This window comes from Gadus chalcogrammus, chromosome 18 (assembly GCF_026213295.1).
Source record: "Gadus chalcogrammus isolate NIFS_2021 chromosome 18, NIFS_Gcha_1.0, whole genome shotgun sequence".
Lineage (NCBI taxonomy): Eukaryota > Metazoa > Chordata > Actinopteri > Gadiformes > Gadidae > Gadus > Gadus chalcogrammus.
This window is the reverse complement of record NC_079429.1, coordinates 18,382,387-18,397,210: the sequence shown is the minus strand read 5'-3', so window position 1 is coordinate 18,397,210 and position 14,824 is coordinate 18,382,387. Positions and strand designations below refer to the sequence as shown.

The window sequence follows — 14,824 nt, the reverse complement described above, 5'->3', positions numbered from 1 at the left end:
TGACCTCTGATCCACGACCAGAACTGCTGCTCTTTCGTCATTTGCTTTAAAGGTGACATCATACCACCAGGTGTGAGTGTGATTAGCCGTTACAAGCCGTTATGAAAATCTGCCTCTTCTGACCTCCCAAATGGGCGTGTCCACCTAGATGTATGCTAATGCTAGGGCTAATCACACTCATACCTGGTGGTATAATATGCCATTTTTAAATCGTATTGGCCCGGGACCAAATGAGTTGTCAATCAACATTCAAACAGGCAATAAAATATATATTTTTATTCCATTTATTAACACAACAAATGTATTAAATGCGGGGGATGATTTATTTTTAGTTATACTGTATTTACATTTGGCCTGTCTGGCCAAAAGGAACGAATGGTAGTTCTACATGTAAAAAGAAATAGTTCATAATTACAATGGTTTTCCAAAAGAGTTTTATCCTAAAGGTGTAATCATTAGGTTTTATATGTGCACAATAAACAAAATCATTGATATATGGGATGTGGGGAGGGAATCATGGGACTGAAGCATTCAAATGAGCATCTTGGCATGGAAGGGTGGTCTGCCTGGTTCACGGTGCTTCTCCACCATCTCCGCCACCTTCTCCGCCACCATCTCCGCCACCATCTCCGCCACCATCTCCACCTTCTCCACCTTCCCCAGAAGCACCAGCTTTTTCAATCATCTGTTTGTATTGACTCTTGAAGAAGCCAGCCTGAAAACAGCAGACAGGATCATTCAAGTACCCATCAAGAGAGGAACTCGTGATGACAACCCAATAACCCTCTATAATCCCTCAAAACGACTCAGAAGATGATTCATTCCCGGTGTCATTATCACATTGGATGATCATGGCCACTAGGGAGAAGTGTTGTGCAAATACAACTGTATGACAAGCCCTAACATAATCAAAAATAATCTGCCCATGGTTAACCAACTTAATGTAAAAACTATAAATCAGATCTCCTTTGTATTCATAGTTGTATTTATGTAACAGTCGTTTTTGGAGCAGTTTATATTTACTAAGTCATTTAGCAGATCTCAAGTGAATTCGGATATTTGGCATTAAGAAGCAGGTAGGGGTTAAGACCTGTTGCTCAGGGAAGCCATGGTCATTTGGGATTACATCAAGTATCTTCCAGCTGGAAGTTGAACAACTTTCCAAGACTACTGTCCTGAACTCAAGCTCTTTCTGCTGGGATCGGCCCATCCACACAAAGTCTTGAGGTCACCTTATATAGAGCGGCCGTAATGATGGCCAGCAGGAGCAGTCCTCCGAAGGTGCCTCCAACGATCTCTTTAGTGAAGTTTGCTACCGGGTACACCTCCACCTCAGTGACGATCTGAGGAGTCACATGACGTGAAGGTTCTAATCAGAGACCCTGGACCAGCAGGACTGAGTTGAGACCAGAGCGAGAGTTACCTTTCGGATGGGAGGGGTGTGTTTAGACTCGGTGGAAAAGAAAATGTATGTGTCCTCATCGTATTCCAGGGTGGCTGTGCTTATGAGGAGGAACTTAGCCGACTGAATACCGATCTGTAAAAAAAAGCATAGACCAGTGAAATAGTAAGCTGGTTCGGGAATAGCCAAAACATAGGAAGGAAAAGTCTTTATGGAAACTATATCTTCCATATATATATCTTCTTCAAACCCTCACCGTTCTCCATGACAAACCTCTACCTTATTCAATCTCTCCCCGGTCTCCATGTCAACCCTCCACCGTATTCAAACCCTCACCGGTCCCCAAGACGACCCTCTACCTTATTCAAACCCTCCCCGGTCTCCGTGACAACCCTCTACCCTATCCAAACCCTCCCCGGTCTCCATGACAACCCTCTACCTTATTCAAACCCTCCCCGGTCTCCGTGAGAACCCTCTACCCTATCCAAACCCTCCACGGTCTCTGTGACAACCCTCTACCCTATCCAAACCCACCCCAGTCTCTATGACAACCCTCTACCCTATCCAAACCCTCCACGGTCTCCGTGACAGGCTCCTCCCCCAACCTACCTGTGCGATCCACCCAGAGCTGAGGTTGCCGTTGATGGTGAAGGTGCTGCTCTGCGCCCGACCCATGAACATGTTGCACCTGAACACCAGACAGCTCGCCACCAAGCAGTCCTGACACACACATCACCAAACCACACATCAACACACAGAATAACACAAAACCATGCACAACCACATACATAATGCCATTATCACAACCGCACACAACAGAGCGTAAAACACACACAACCCATCATGTACAGAAACAACACACTACCAGCCGCGACCTGCGGCGCCACGGACAAACACACTCAACCCGTTATTGACAGAACCAAAGACGCCAGCGCACAGGGACATACATACCACTGTGAGGCTCTGCTGAACCTCCGCCAGAAAGTCTGGACGGGCTGCCGGCTCCACGCCGTCTCGCCGACACTCTGGAACCTAGAAACAGCTTCAGAGTCAGCGTCTCTAGGAACAACCTGCTCACCCGGGAGGCCCGACCCAAGCTACTTCAACACAACACCACCTTCTAATGGATTTAACTTTGTTTGAGCAGCCTGTTTGAGATGAAAACATGACGTCGTCATCAGGGGTGAACTGGCTGAGGGAGCAGCATTAACAAACCAACCACCACATCAAGGTTCAGAGGAGATAGAATCACTTTCTGAATCCCTTCAGGGGTCACAGCAGCAAGTAATACACACAAAACAGAGGCGGAAAATACAAACTGTCTGTGTGTGTGTTTGTGTCTGTGTTTTGAAGAGACTGACTATGACTATGACAATACTGAATTTTAAAGGTGAGTTTGACCTTTTATATTTATCAAGCTAAACAATGTCATTGTATATTGACATATATGGCGTGTGTGTCTGTAAGTGTATGTGTGTGTGTGTGTGTGTGTGTGTGTGTGTGTGTGTGTGTGTGTGTGTGTGTGTGTGTGTGTGTGTGTGTGTGTGTGTGTGTGTGTGTGTGTGTGTGTGTGTGTGGAGGTGTGGAGGTGTAGGAGTCTGTTGAGTGGTGGAGTCTGTGCTCCGTCAGCCACCTGGAGGTCTTCCCTCTCCTGCCAGATGTGTTCGCCTCCGAGGCGCACAGGAACCTTGATCACCACCGTCACATTAAAAGCCCTCCCAAAGTTGAACACCTGAGAGAGACAGAGAGAGACAGAGACAGAGACAGAGAGAGACAGAGACAGAGACAGAGACAGAGAGAGAGAGAGAGACAGACACAGAGAGAGAGAGGGGCAAACAGGTAGAGAGAGAGAGAGAGAGACAGACAGAGAGAGAGAGGGGGGCAGAGAGGTAGAGGGAGAGGGAGACAGACACAGAGAGAGGCAGACACAGAGAGAGAGAGGCAGACACAGAGAGAGACAAAGGCAGACAGAGAGAGACAGAGGGAGAGACGGATAGAGAGAGAGAGAGAGAGAGAGAGGGAAGAAGACAGAAAGAGAGGGAGACAGACAGACGGACAGACAGACAGACAGACATACGGACAGAAAGAGAGATAGAGAGGCAGACAGGGATGATGGTGGAGAAATATTAACGGAGAGAATGAGAAAGGGAGAGGTAATGATGGGTTATTATGAGATGAAAAGCAAAGATCACAAAGTGATTGCATGTTAAAGAGGATCAATTATCTGAAATAATTTAATCTTAATTTCATAGTGCTTTAAAATGGTTTTACAGCTACGCTTACCGTTACTGGATTCACCACTGGTTTGTGTAAATCCTTTCTTCCGAAGGTGAAGTTGGTGTAACTGAGTGAGCTAAATAAGGAGAGAGTGAGTCAGTTAATACACAGCCCTTGGATATTATTCTGCAGCTACTCCAATCTGTACTGGATGGTATGTTCAGTAATGTTATGTTCAATGGCATATTTTGTTAATATGTTTAGTGATTTACTGTATGTTGTTAGTATTTTCGGTGATGTTATGTTCAGTGATGTATGTTGGTATGTGCAGTCTGTTCAGTATTTTCAGAACATTAAATCACTGAACATATTAACAACATCTGAGCATACTACCATGCATCACTGAAGATAGGAAACGCATGTATAACTGAACATAGGAACAACATACATATGTTGTTCCTATGTTCAGTTATGTATGTTGTTAATATGTTCAGTGATGTTACGTTCAGTGATGTATGTTACAATGTTCAGAGATGAATGTTGTTAGTATGTTCCGTGATGTATGGAGGTTACTCCACATGTTCAACCAGATGTTTGGAAGGAAAGGAGTTGAGGACTTTCTTTGTCTTTTCGTATAATTCTGTCATGGAAAAATGTTTTTCATAATATCACAAATACTATGACTTGACTGAATACACCTTGATGACTTGACTGGAACATCAGAGAGGAAGAGAGCTACTTCCCTTACAGATGGAAGTAAAAGTACCTGTGTATGTGTGTGAGCACAAGACTGAGTGTGTGTGCATTAGTGTGTGTTGGTGTTGGGTGCCTGGTTGTAATTCAGAAAGGGGGGTTTGTTATTTATCTTTGACGGCTTTTGCTGTGTTTTAACTGCTGTGATCAGTGGAGTCTCAACCTCCATTTGACATCGGCCTATTGCTTGTGGAGATTTGAGAAAGACGCGACTGCTGTGCACATGCACAAGCCCAGTTATGAAATACATAACTATTTGCTACATGCTAATTTGTTATCTTTGAGATGGAATTATCTTTTATTTAAGGAACAACTCAACACACTCCCCCCCATAGTGTGTTAACCTTAAATCTGACTGCCCGCCAGGGCTATCTTCAGCTATGGTCAATTCTTCCCTCTCCAGACCGGTCACGCCCTTCGTCTTTGTTTCATCCAAAAAACGTGTGTTGCATTCGTGCAAACCCACCTGGCGATGGAAAGGAATATGCTGTACTTCACGTCGATCTCCTCCGTCTGGTTCAGTACACTCTGCTGTGAGTGATCCAGGTTTCCACTAAACAGACCCAAGGAAACGTTAAAGAAAGGTTACAAAGTAAACGTGCTTCTATGGCCCTTGACTCCTCATCTGCTGCCATCAGACGGGGGACTCAGTGCAGGACCTGAGGAGGTCTGTGTGGCCTGGAGGGCGGAGGTTGGAGGTGAGTGTGCGTGTGTGTGAGCTACCTGTTGGCCTTGGCTGTGATGCGAATCTTGTGGCTCAGCTGACTGTTGGAGTCGATGCCGTAGGAAACGGTGAACACAGCCTGATGGGCAGACAGTCTGCGTCAACAATCATGTGAATGAATCAGTAGCATGATCCTCCCATGACCAGAAAGACCCTGTGAGGATCAGCCTCCACACTAACTAAAGCAATAACCACCTAACTAGCTAACTGACGTACTCACTGACCGGCTAATTATCCAACTGACTGACATACTCAATGACAGATCATCCAATGACCTAAGGGACTAACTGGTGGATTGACTGGGTGGTCGGTGTGATGGCGGCGGCAGACCTTAGCGTTGGTCTTGAGGATGGGTCTGTAGACCCAGCAGCTGCTCCGTCCGAGAGACAGGCCGTTCTCACTGTCCACCGAGCTGCACTCCACCCGCCCCTGAGGGGGAAAGACACATCAGCCTCCTCCGGCCCACGGCTGAGCCTTCCCCTGCACTCTGATGGTTCTTACTGAGTGTACATGGACATTTAGGGTTTGCTTTGAAGACCAGGGCTGATCACAGGTACACACTTAGTGCAGTATGAACACAATATTCAGATCTACAAAAAGAAATGAACCACATGACCAGCTCAATTTCAGTTCAAAAAGACACACACACAATTACAAGCCTTTCAAATCCGACCCCAATAGTAAATCTAACCCCATAGTGAATTTTAACAGGCAAAATGTTACTTTTGAACTACGTTCCAATGTTGTTATTTAAAATCAGCGTGATCTGCCGCTGTTCTTATTATGTGAGTACAGAGACGATTTAGATGATGCTGGATCAACTTCTACTTGTTCTGTTGCTTGGTGGGCTGTTTCTGTCCACGATGTCATGGCTCTTTGCTCTCCTTCGCTGCTCATACAAACAGAGGGATGCTCAAAACAGAACCAAAATGCTATGCACGCACCTGCAGGGTGCTGAACTTCCTGAAGGACAGTCCTGCGGGGTAGGTCAGAACCACCTGGCTGTTGTACGAGTCTTCTCCCAGGTTGGTGAGGGACGTCGTCACGTTCAGTAAGTCATCGATGCCGACCCGAACGGCAGAGGAGCTGGTGTAGGGGAGAAAGGAGGATTAGGAAACAACTACTTAACCAGCTATCAAGCCGTCTTGACCATGCTAGCCAGCCTACTGTGTGAATGGTAAATGGACCGCATTTATATAGCGCTTGTCTAACCAGGGGCAAGACAAAGCACTTTACAATATTGCTTAACATTCACTCATTCAAGCAACAGACGGCGGTCTCAGACATGAAACACAGCCAGCTCTTCGGGAGCAGTGAGGTGCCTTGCTAAGGGACACCTCCACACACACAGGATTGAACTAGCAAGCTTTCAGTTACCAGCCAACCCGCTGTAACTCCAGAGCCACATGCCGCCTTAGCGTGGGTTCGAAAATGTTCACTTCACTTTGTGTTTCAGACCTCAACACATTGTCTTCACCTCGCCTACATCCTCTAACCATCACACATCCTTCTCACCTACACGTTATAACAGCTCAGGTTGACTCACCCACTGAAGTTGAAACCGACTTTGAGTTCATCCACACACGCATTTTCGCAGTTGATCTTGAAGCTCAGCTGTGTGAGAGTGAGGAGGGGAGGAGGTTAGAAGATATGTGTTGGTGTGAACCATGGTCACACTTCTGTTCTAACGTTGACAGTGTTAACCACGGGGAACCAGGCGGCCGTTTATCTAAAACACCTCATCTCCCACGTAATTATGCCCCTGTGTGTTCAGTTCATGGGTTCAGAAAACAAGAGGACTTCAAAATGTTAGGGCCGCCCTATCTCGTACACGGAACCAGTCAATAATGAGACAGAGCGTTGGAATGGAGATGGAGAGGAGCCTACTGGATGGTAGCTGGTGGTGAGGGCTTGCTGGGACAGACTGGGGCTGAGGTTGTCCTTTGAGGGGAGGCCGACGAACGAGAAGGTCAGCTCATTGTACAAGTCGTTCAGAGAGTCATCGGGACAGGGCTGCAATATAAGGGACAATACACGGTTACAACCTGCTCCTTGAGACCGCCGCTGGAACCATTCACTCTGCTCCCGCCCTCCCAACACTTTTCTGCCACTCAGAAGTGATGCATAACACGCACTGTGAGTGACAGGCAAGATGGATTCCCTGAACCAATAAGGGAAGAGATGCCCTGATAGTCCAGAATTAGTCTGGCATCAGGATCTCCGAGGGAAACTCAATTCCTTTGGAGTCAGCAAAAACATCTTGCTCACTTTCTATTACCCCTTCATCAAGAGCATCTGTACATTCTCCATAACCTGTTGGTTCCACTCCATTAGCCTCCAAAACAGAAACCGCCTGGAGAGTACGGCCAGAGTCTGCTCTAAGATCATTGGACTTTCAACAAGAACTCTCTCCTCCATCTATGACCAGCAAACACTCCGGTTAGCCAACAGGATCATGCAGGACCCCTCAAACACTCTACACTTGAGTGGCTCCCCTCAGGTCGCTGACTTCGCTGCCCCGGCTGCAGGACACAGAGGAGAAAAGCAACCTATGTTCCCAAGGGTGTTCACCTCCTCAACTCCTCCTAAACCCCCCTACCGGGCTTGTGCCCGCCCAACACAGACTGTTGAAGCCGTAAACTCTGTTTTGCCCTCTCCCTCCCATTAACTGTTACCTACCTCGCTGCAATTCATCTCATAATTGTATTCTCACCAGTATGGTATTTATTAATTGATTGCACTTTATATATCTGTCATATTTTACACTTTTTACACTTTTAAGAGTAATTTCTCCACTTATAAACATACACTGTACATATTTTATACATATTTCATCAGTGGCGTGCACAGGTAGACCCAAGGTGGTGCTATAGCACCTGCCCTTTGCCCCCTGACCCAATCAAGTGCCCTTTTGAAAAAAATAAAATAATCTTTTTTTTTTTTTTTTTTTAAACAGTGTATGTGGCCCATGGTGACATTATCATCTATAAAGGCTCGACAATTAAAAACGTGTGATAATAATGGCCCAATATATATGCCCCCCCCCCCCCCCTGCTCCTCGCACACAACTCTCTTCCTTTGTCAACGTGAACGCGCAGAGCGGACACAAACGGAGGCGCGTTGCAGCTGTAGTTCAAAGCTGCTGCCCACACACACCTACTCCCCTGCCCTGCCCAACCGGCGATGTAACACATAAATGAATTGAGTCTAGAGTGTATTGTTTGCCCCCTAAGCCTCCTTTCTGGATACTGTGACTGAGGAGCTGAAGTCCCACTGCTAGAATCATTCAGTCCTTCCACCCCTTCACGGTACATGCCAACTGGGTAAGCACGCCAAACGCAGAAGCCAAGGAAGCCGTCCGCATCCTGATTTCTATGGAGAAGACGAGGACCAGCTGAAGACAGAACTAAAGGTGTTCCACTCCAGCTTTCCTGCAAAAGACCTCAAAGAAATCTTTGCCATACTGAGGGAAAACAGTGGCCGGCTCATCTTTCCTGCCTTTGTGAAGATGATAAAAATCGATGAAACATTGCCAGTGACAACTGCTTCTGTGGAGAGATAATTTTCAAAGCTGAAAATTATCAAAACTAAACTAAGAAGTCTGTGTGGAGAAGAACGGCTCTCTGACCTTCTCCTGCTTGCTATAGAAAAATATATCAAGATCAATCATAGTGAGGTCATCAACATCAAGACATGGCACTGAGGAGGATGCTGCTTTAGAAAAGTGGTAATGATCACTCTTCACTTCGAAATGACACTTTAATGTGCCCTTATTTTTCCCTGAGCACCTGCCCCCCAAAATGTCTGTGCACGCCACTATTTTATTTTTGTGCATTTGTACGCACCTGTGCTTTGTGTGTACTGTCTATCAGGTAGCAACGCTGTGCTTTTGTTTTGTTTTTATGTTTGGACCCAACCTTGTCCTTTGTAATACTGCTGCTCTATGTGTCTTCAATTGCCCCCTGGGGACAAATAAAGCTTTTTTGAATTGAATTTAATTGAAATTATCTACCCTTTACTTTACTAGTGCTCAATTTAAAATGTATTAGAGATTTATTACAAAAGGTATTACACAAGACAGCACAGAGCAGCCAAGTACCAAGTGATTGGCTTACCTGATTGACCCCTAAATTGTGTAAATAGGTCATTTGGACCAGTTTTCCCTGGTGCTCCCATTGCACATCACTAACTAACTACCAGTTACCAGCACGGTGCTTAGGGAACCACGTACCTCAATGACCACTCGGTAGGTGAAACATCTTCCTCGCTGGTTGACAGTGAAAGACTCGTCCCGCGCGCGCACATTCGGAGTGAAGTAGGCTCGCTTTCGGATGGCGTCCAGTGACAGAGTAAAATTTATCCCGGCTTGTACTGGAAGACAGTAGAAAGGAAGACCATGTGGAACCAATTTGATTGTCACTACGTCCTAGATGTTATTATCGAAGTTAGTTAACAAAACACAATCCCCCCTTCACCCCTCCTCCTTTTACCTCATATGGTTTGATTTGAACGTTGACGTTGGAATAGTGTGAAGATGTGAACGATTTATAGTGTGTGTGTTTCTGCCAATCCCATGAGTGCATATAATCTTGCATGAGAGACCCCATGGGAAATAAAACAAGGGTTATCGCACAAATAAGGCAGTGTAAGGGCCAGCTCTACCAGGTGAGCTAGACAGGGAATGGAACCGCTAACCCTGGCAGTGTTAATGCTTGCTCTACTAGCTGAGCTACAAACTACCACAGGTTTAGGTGAGAGGTTCAGAAACCTGTCTGTAGGACCGAAGGTGGGCCGCTCATTGTGAAGCAGACATCAGCGGAGACGTTCACCGGGGTGAGGCAGTCAGAGGGGCTGGGTGGTATCTGGGCCGGAGTGAAGGTCACTTGAGCTTCCACCATCACAATGGGTTTGGACCTGAGAGAAAGGAGGCAAAACATTTTTTTCACATATTTCAAACAATAATTCCCCCAAATGAGATCATCTGGATAACTTTCAAAATCAAATTTACTGTCAATAATTAGAAGGGGCAGTCCAGCGATTTAACATTTCATCAAAGCGTTGTAGACTCAGAATGAGTCTACAATAGTTTCCCAGCTTTACATGTTTTGCATCACCTTCCTACGTCATCAGTGGGCAGAAGGAAGAGCATATTGACCACAAGCGTTGTGCAAAAGTACAGAGGCATTATGCATTCATTTGAGAAAATTAGTTAACTATCTTTTCTGAGATAAGTTTTCATGGCGACACAAATTCTGCTCTGATTTTCTGAATTAACGAGATCCCTTACATTTCTACTTAAGAGCTCTAATTTATAGAAGCAAACATGTCCCGCCTGTTTATTTTAATCCAGTTCTATTTTGGTTTATTTTTGTGACATTGGGAGATACTCGTGTCCTTAAGTAATATTGATGGTATTGTTATTAGTTTGTCGACTTTGCACACCTCAGGACTTTGGGGTTGTTCAGACGGAAAGCCTGTTGTGATCTGATGTTCTGATCCGACACTCACAACAGTTACACAACAACGTTGCAAAAAAATTAGTTGGCGTGGGTTGTAACCATGGCGATAACACCTCCCACCCCCAACTCTTTCCTAAACTCTCAGCCCTAAACGCAGCTTATTTGTGGATTTTGGGGTGTCAGAAAGACTTGTTTTCTGTAAGGTCTGCCGCAGATCCAAAGATCGGAGTCTGATCTTTGGTTGCTAAGATTGAACTTTGCATCACTGGCAACAATCTGGTGTGTAAATAAACCAAGGATTCTGAATTCAACGCTGAATTATTTGTTAGAGCGTTACAACACTATCAGAGCTTTGTTTTGCACTGGCTCATGAGAGAAACACAGCGAGAGTAAACATGTCATGTTGGTGTTGGGGACGTATATTGTTAGAGACAAGAGCTGTATTGCAATGAACGATTTCACACATAGCTAAATATTAATTTACTGTTTGAATAAAAAATGCGACTTTTGACACTTCCAAAATTATCTTTTAAATTATATGTTATATGTAATTTGCCATTTATTACAGTACATACATTTTCCTAAATAATTTCCTGTGAGGGAAACAAAACTGGTGGACTTGGGCTCACTATGTACTCTGGCTCTGAGTGTGCTCCTCTGCAGCGCAAGAGAGAGGAGCTTGCTGGGGCTGAAGGCACCTGCGCTTTAAAGGAGACATATTATGCCACCAGGTGTGAGTGTGATTAGCCTTACAAGCCGTTTTGAAAATCTGCCCCATATGACATCACTAGTGGGTGTGTCCACCTAGATCTATGCTGGATAGATCAGTCTACCAGCCTACCCAGTGTACTGACGTAACCGTTGCCCATCTATCAAGTACAGATCTAGGTGGACACGCCCACTAGTGATGTCATAGGGGGCAGATTTTCGAAACGGCTTGTTAGGCTAATCACACTAACCCCTGGTGGTATAATATGTCCCCTTCAACACGCTGTATCTGAATGCTACCAATATACACACCACTGGGTGCAGAGCAAGAGGGCTTCTGGTACAGCTCATTAAAATGCGCCAGAACGAGTTGTTGGGTGTAGGGTGGAGCCTTGTGCAACAGATTGAGAGTTATTTGACAGGGTTGGCCTGTAAAACCATCTCCAACACTTAAAGTGATAACATGTTAACCTGCCGCCAGGGCTCTCTCGAAAATCCATAACAAAAATCAAAGTTTGGCGGCATGATGAATTGGTATGGGATCAGTTTTGTGTCGGGGAGTCCTTCAGGCATGAATGAGGCCCATCTGAGTGGGCCAGGTGATCCTGAATCCCATTGAAATCATAAATAACAAAATAATAAATAATAATAATTTCTTAAAATATAAAAGATCCCCCCCTTCTCGCTACCTCAACGGGAGCTTAATCTGTCGACCCTATAAGGTGCAGAAATGACCAAACTCTTTTTTGACTGGGTTACAATCATTCAATGCAAACACACGAGACTGAAAGTACCTGAGTAGGAACACTTTGCCCTTTGACCCCACTGCTAAATCAGGGAGTCCGTCCCCACTGAGGTCAGAGGAGGACTGGCTGATGGACAGGCCGAAGAACTGCAGTCCCGGCTGGATGTCTGAGCCTGCAATCCTCTACAGAGAGACCGGGACAATCCAGTAGATATTACCAGAGGGAAGGGTCACATTTCAGAAGATGAACGTCAGAACATGACAGAGGTCTGGGTTTCCACCTGCGAGATCCTGGGGTTTATGGTGCCTCTCATGTCGCCGTGGAAGATGTACACGCTGCCTTGGCCCTGGTTCTCCAGCGGGGCCCCGACGGCCAGGTCATAGACCCCGTCCTGGTTGAGGTCAGGGAGGGGAGCCATGGAGGATCCGAACCTCCCTCTCTCCCCCGCTTGTCCTCGCAGGACGACCGGCTCCTCAAACTGGCAGTCCACTCTCTGGCATGGACACACGGGTCAAGACTGAATCTAGACTCCCATTGGCTGATGGTAATTAGACTAAAGCCCCATTGGCTGATGGTACTTAGGCTATACAACCCCCCATTGGCTCATTGTAATAAGACTACACCCCCCATTGGCTTATGGTGGCTTATGGTAATTAGACTAATCACCCCATTGATTGATGGTAATTAGACTTTACAACCCATTGGCTGATTGTACTTAGACTATACACCTCCCATTTGCTGATGGTAATTAGACCATACAACCTGTTGGCTGATGGTAATTAGACTAAACAGCCCATTGGCTGATGGTAGGGGGGTTACTCACGGAGGCGGTGAGGGGGCAGACGTACACCCGGCCCTCCCAGTTCTCCTCCATGTGCAGAGGGGCGGCGATGAGGACCACTTTGGTGAACATCTGACGGGTGGGATTCACTGCCATGGTCACTATCTCCGCCCCAAAATACTCACCAATCTGAGACTGATTGAAACCAAGCAAAAGCAATAATGATGTTAATAATAATAATAATAATAATGATAATAATAATAATAATTGGGAATTATATTGTAGGGATCCGGGGGGGGGGGGGGGGGGGGGGGGGGTTTGGACCAATTCAAGTTGGACCTCTGGCACCCTCCTAGGTCATTTGCGGCGGAGACATTGTGTGGGGTTTGTTTATCGCTATGGGTGGGTTAGTGTTGCTGTTACTGAGTTGTTGTTCCCGACACCGTGACCGAGACGTTCATGTTGGTTGGTTGTGTTTGGTGTGTTTTGGTGTGTCATGTGTGTGTTCAATGAAGGCGTCGGAGTCGTGCGGTGTAAGGGGCGCGAGAGTCGCATGACCGCTTAACTTGGACTCCCGTCTCGTCCTACCCGCGCTGCTCGTCAAAATATGAATAAGCCTCCCCATTGTATAGCCCTTGTCAAACACCGGGATTACACAGATTACATTTAAAAAGCATGAGACCAAATAAAAAAATATTATAAAGGTTTTCTAAAAGCATTTGTACTTGTAAAGTACAAAAAGTACAATTGCTGCATGCTGGACATTTGTTTTGACAGAGGTTTCCTGTTGACAGACCTGCCATGGAGAGGGGTCAACCATCTGGCCTTTAGAGATGTCCAAAGATTTAGGATAGACAAACACTACTCCTCTGTGAAGGTATCTCGGCGCCCCTACAATGGTTAGAGGTCCATTTCTGGTATGAGCAACAGCCATGGAGTAGCCTGGTGGATCCCAAAAAAATGTAAAAAGTACCAAACATTAGAAGAGCTGGCTAGCTCGTTAGGACAGAATGCTAGCTCGTTAAGATAGCTAGCTAGCTCATTACGAAAGCTTGCTAGCTTGTTAAGATATCTTGCTAGCTTGTTAGAATAACCTGCTTGTTCCTCCAAGAAAAAGAAAAAAGATTGAAATTGGAGATATGAGACTTATTTTATATAGAAATCTGAAATAGTCCCATTTCAGAGTCATTGTAGAACGAACACAGGTGCTACAGGTATGTCTACAGTGATTCGCCTCACGCTTCTTACTTATTCTCTAGCTAAGAACCCAGAAGGTTATGATTGGTCAGATCCTGAACAGCCTTGAATGGCGCTGAAGAAGCTAAACTGTCTCACTGGTCCAAACTCCACATTGATCCTTTCACTGTTTCTTAGTGTTTCTTACCTAGATAGCTGTCTTTCTCCACAAACTGTTCGTCCTGTGGAAACGTAAGCCGACCATCAGATGAGTAGCCCCGAAAGCCCCCACTCCAATCATACGCTCCGACAGATGCCATCTGAAACCCACCCTGGAAAGTATGAAGAAGCATTAGGTCACTATTCGGGACATACTGTATGTATAACTAACCTCTCAGCAATGTGGAGTTGAATTAAGGTTGTTAATGTGTGGAAAAGATTCTTAGTGTTGGTCGATTGAAAGACTTGTTCACCCCCGGGACGAAGGCTGCGCTGAACCCTTCCTGGGCCATCTCCATTATCAAAGAGCCACCTGTCTGAGTTCCTAAAGGGAAGACGTATCATAGTCATGCACCCTCTGGCTTAGCAGCCTTTAAAAACATATGCCTTCCTGGATGCTCCTCCCATGATCAAAATTGAAAACATCTATGATGGTCATAACTCCAACCAACATAGCTTCTGTGTTCTGGACTGTATCTTATGGACTTAAATGAGTCTCGATGGGACTCAGTAAAATACTCTCATGACCCTCTCTGGCATATACCAGAACTGTGACTGATGAATTTCTTTGTATCATTTTTAACTGACCATTTCTATCATCACGTCTTCGTCAAAGAGTTTAGTTGGTGTTAAATAACT

General features: G+C 45.6%; 1 protein-coding gene across 1 annotated transcript in view; it reads right to left on the bottom strand.

Moving 5' to 3' along the window:
- Positions 1 to 14,824, bottom strand: part of LOC130371310 (integrin alpha-M-like) — a 33,684-nt gene continuing 18,860 nt past the window's right edge. The window contains exons 10-30 of the mRNA XM_056577044.1: positions 14,440 to 14,510; positions 14,175 to 14,298; positions 13,587 to 13,732; positions 12,833 to 12,985; positions 12,290 to 12,502; positions 12,058 to 12,191; positions 9,865 to 10,010; positions 9,328 to 9,467; positions 6,984 to 7,109; positions 6,643 to 6,710; positions 6,041 to 6,182; positions 5,427 to 5,525; positions 5,096 to 5,175; positions 4,839 to 4,925; positions 3,686 to 3,755; positions 3,036 to 3,134; positions 2,354 to 2,434; positions 2,012 to 2,122; positions 1,424 to 1,537; positions 1,233 to 1,343; positions 1 to 715 (exon numbers count right to left, since the gene is read on the bottom strand). Coding sequence (XP_056433019.1) covers positions 572 to 715; positions 1,233 to 1,343; positions 1,424 to 1,537; positions 2,012 to 2,122; positions 2,354 to 2,434; positions 3,036 to 3,134; positions 3,686 to 3,755; positions 4,839 to 4,925; positions 5,096 to 5,175; positions 5,427 to 5,525; positions 6,041 to 6,182; positions 6,643 to 6,710; positions 6,984 to 7,109; positions 9,328 to 9,467; positions 9,865 to 10,010; positions 12,058 to 12,191; positions 12,290 to 12,502; positions 12,833 to 12,985; positions 13,587 to 13,732; positions 14,175 to 14,298; positions 14,440 to 14,510 — 2,459 coding nt within the window. The 3' untranslated portion in view covers positions 1 to 571. The remainder of the gene's footprint in view (positions 716 to 1,232; positions 1,344 to 1,423; positions 1,538 to 2,011; positions 2,123 to 2,353; positions 2,435 to 3,035; positions 3,135 to 3,685; positions 3,756 to 4,838; positions 4,926 to 5,095; positions 5,176 to 5,426; positions 5,526 to 6,040; positions 6,183 to 6,642; positions 6,711 to 6,983; positions 7,110 to 9,327; positions 9,468 to 9,864; positions 10,011 to 12,057; positions 12,192 to 12,289; positions 12,503 to 12,832; positions 12,986 to 13,586; positions 13,733 to 14,174; positions 14,299 to 14,439; positions 14,511 to 14,824) is intronic.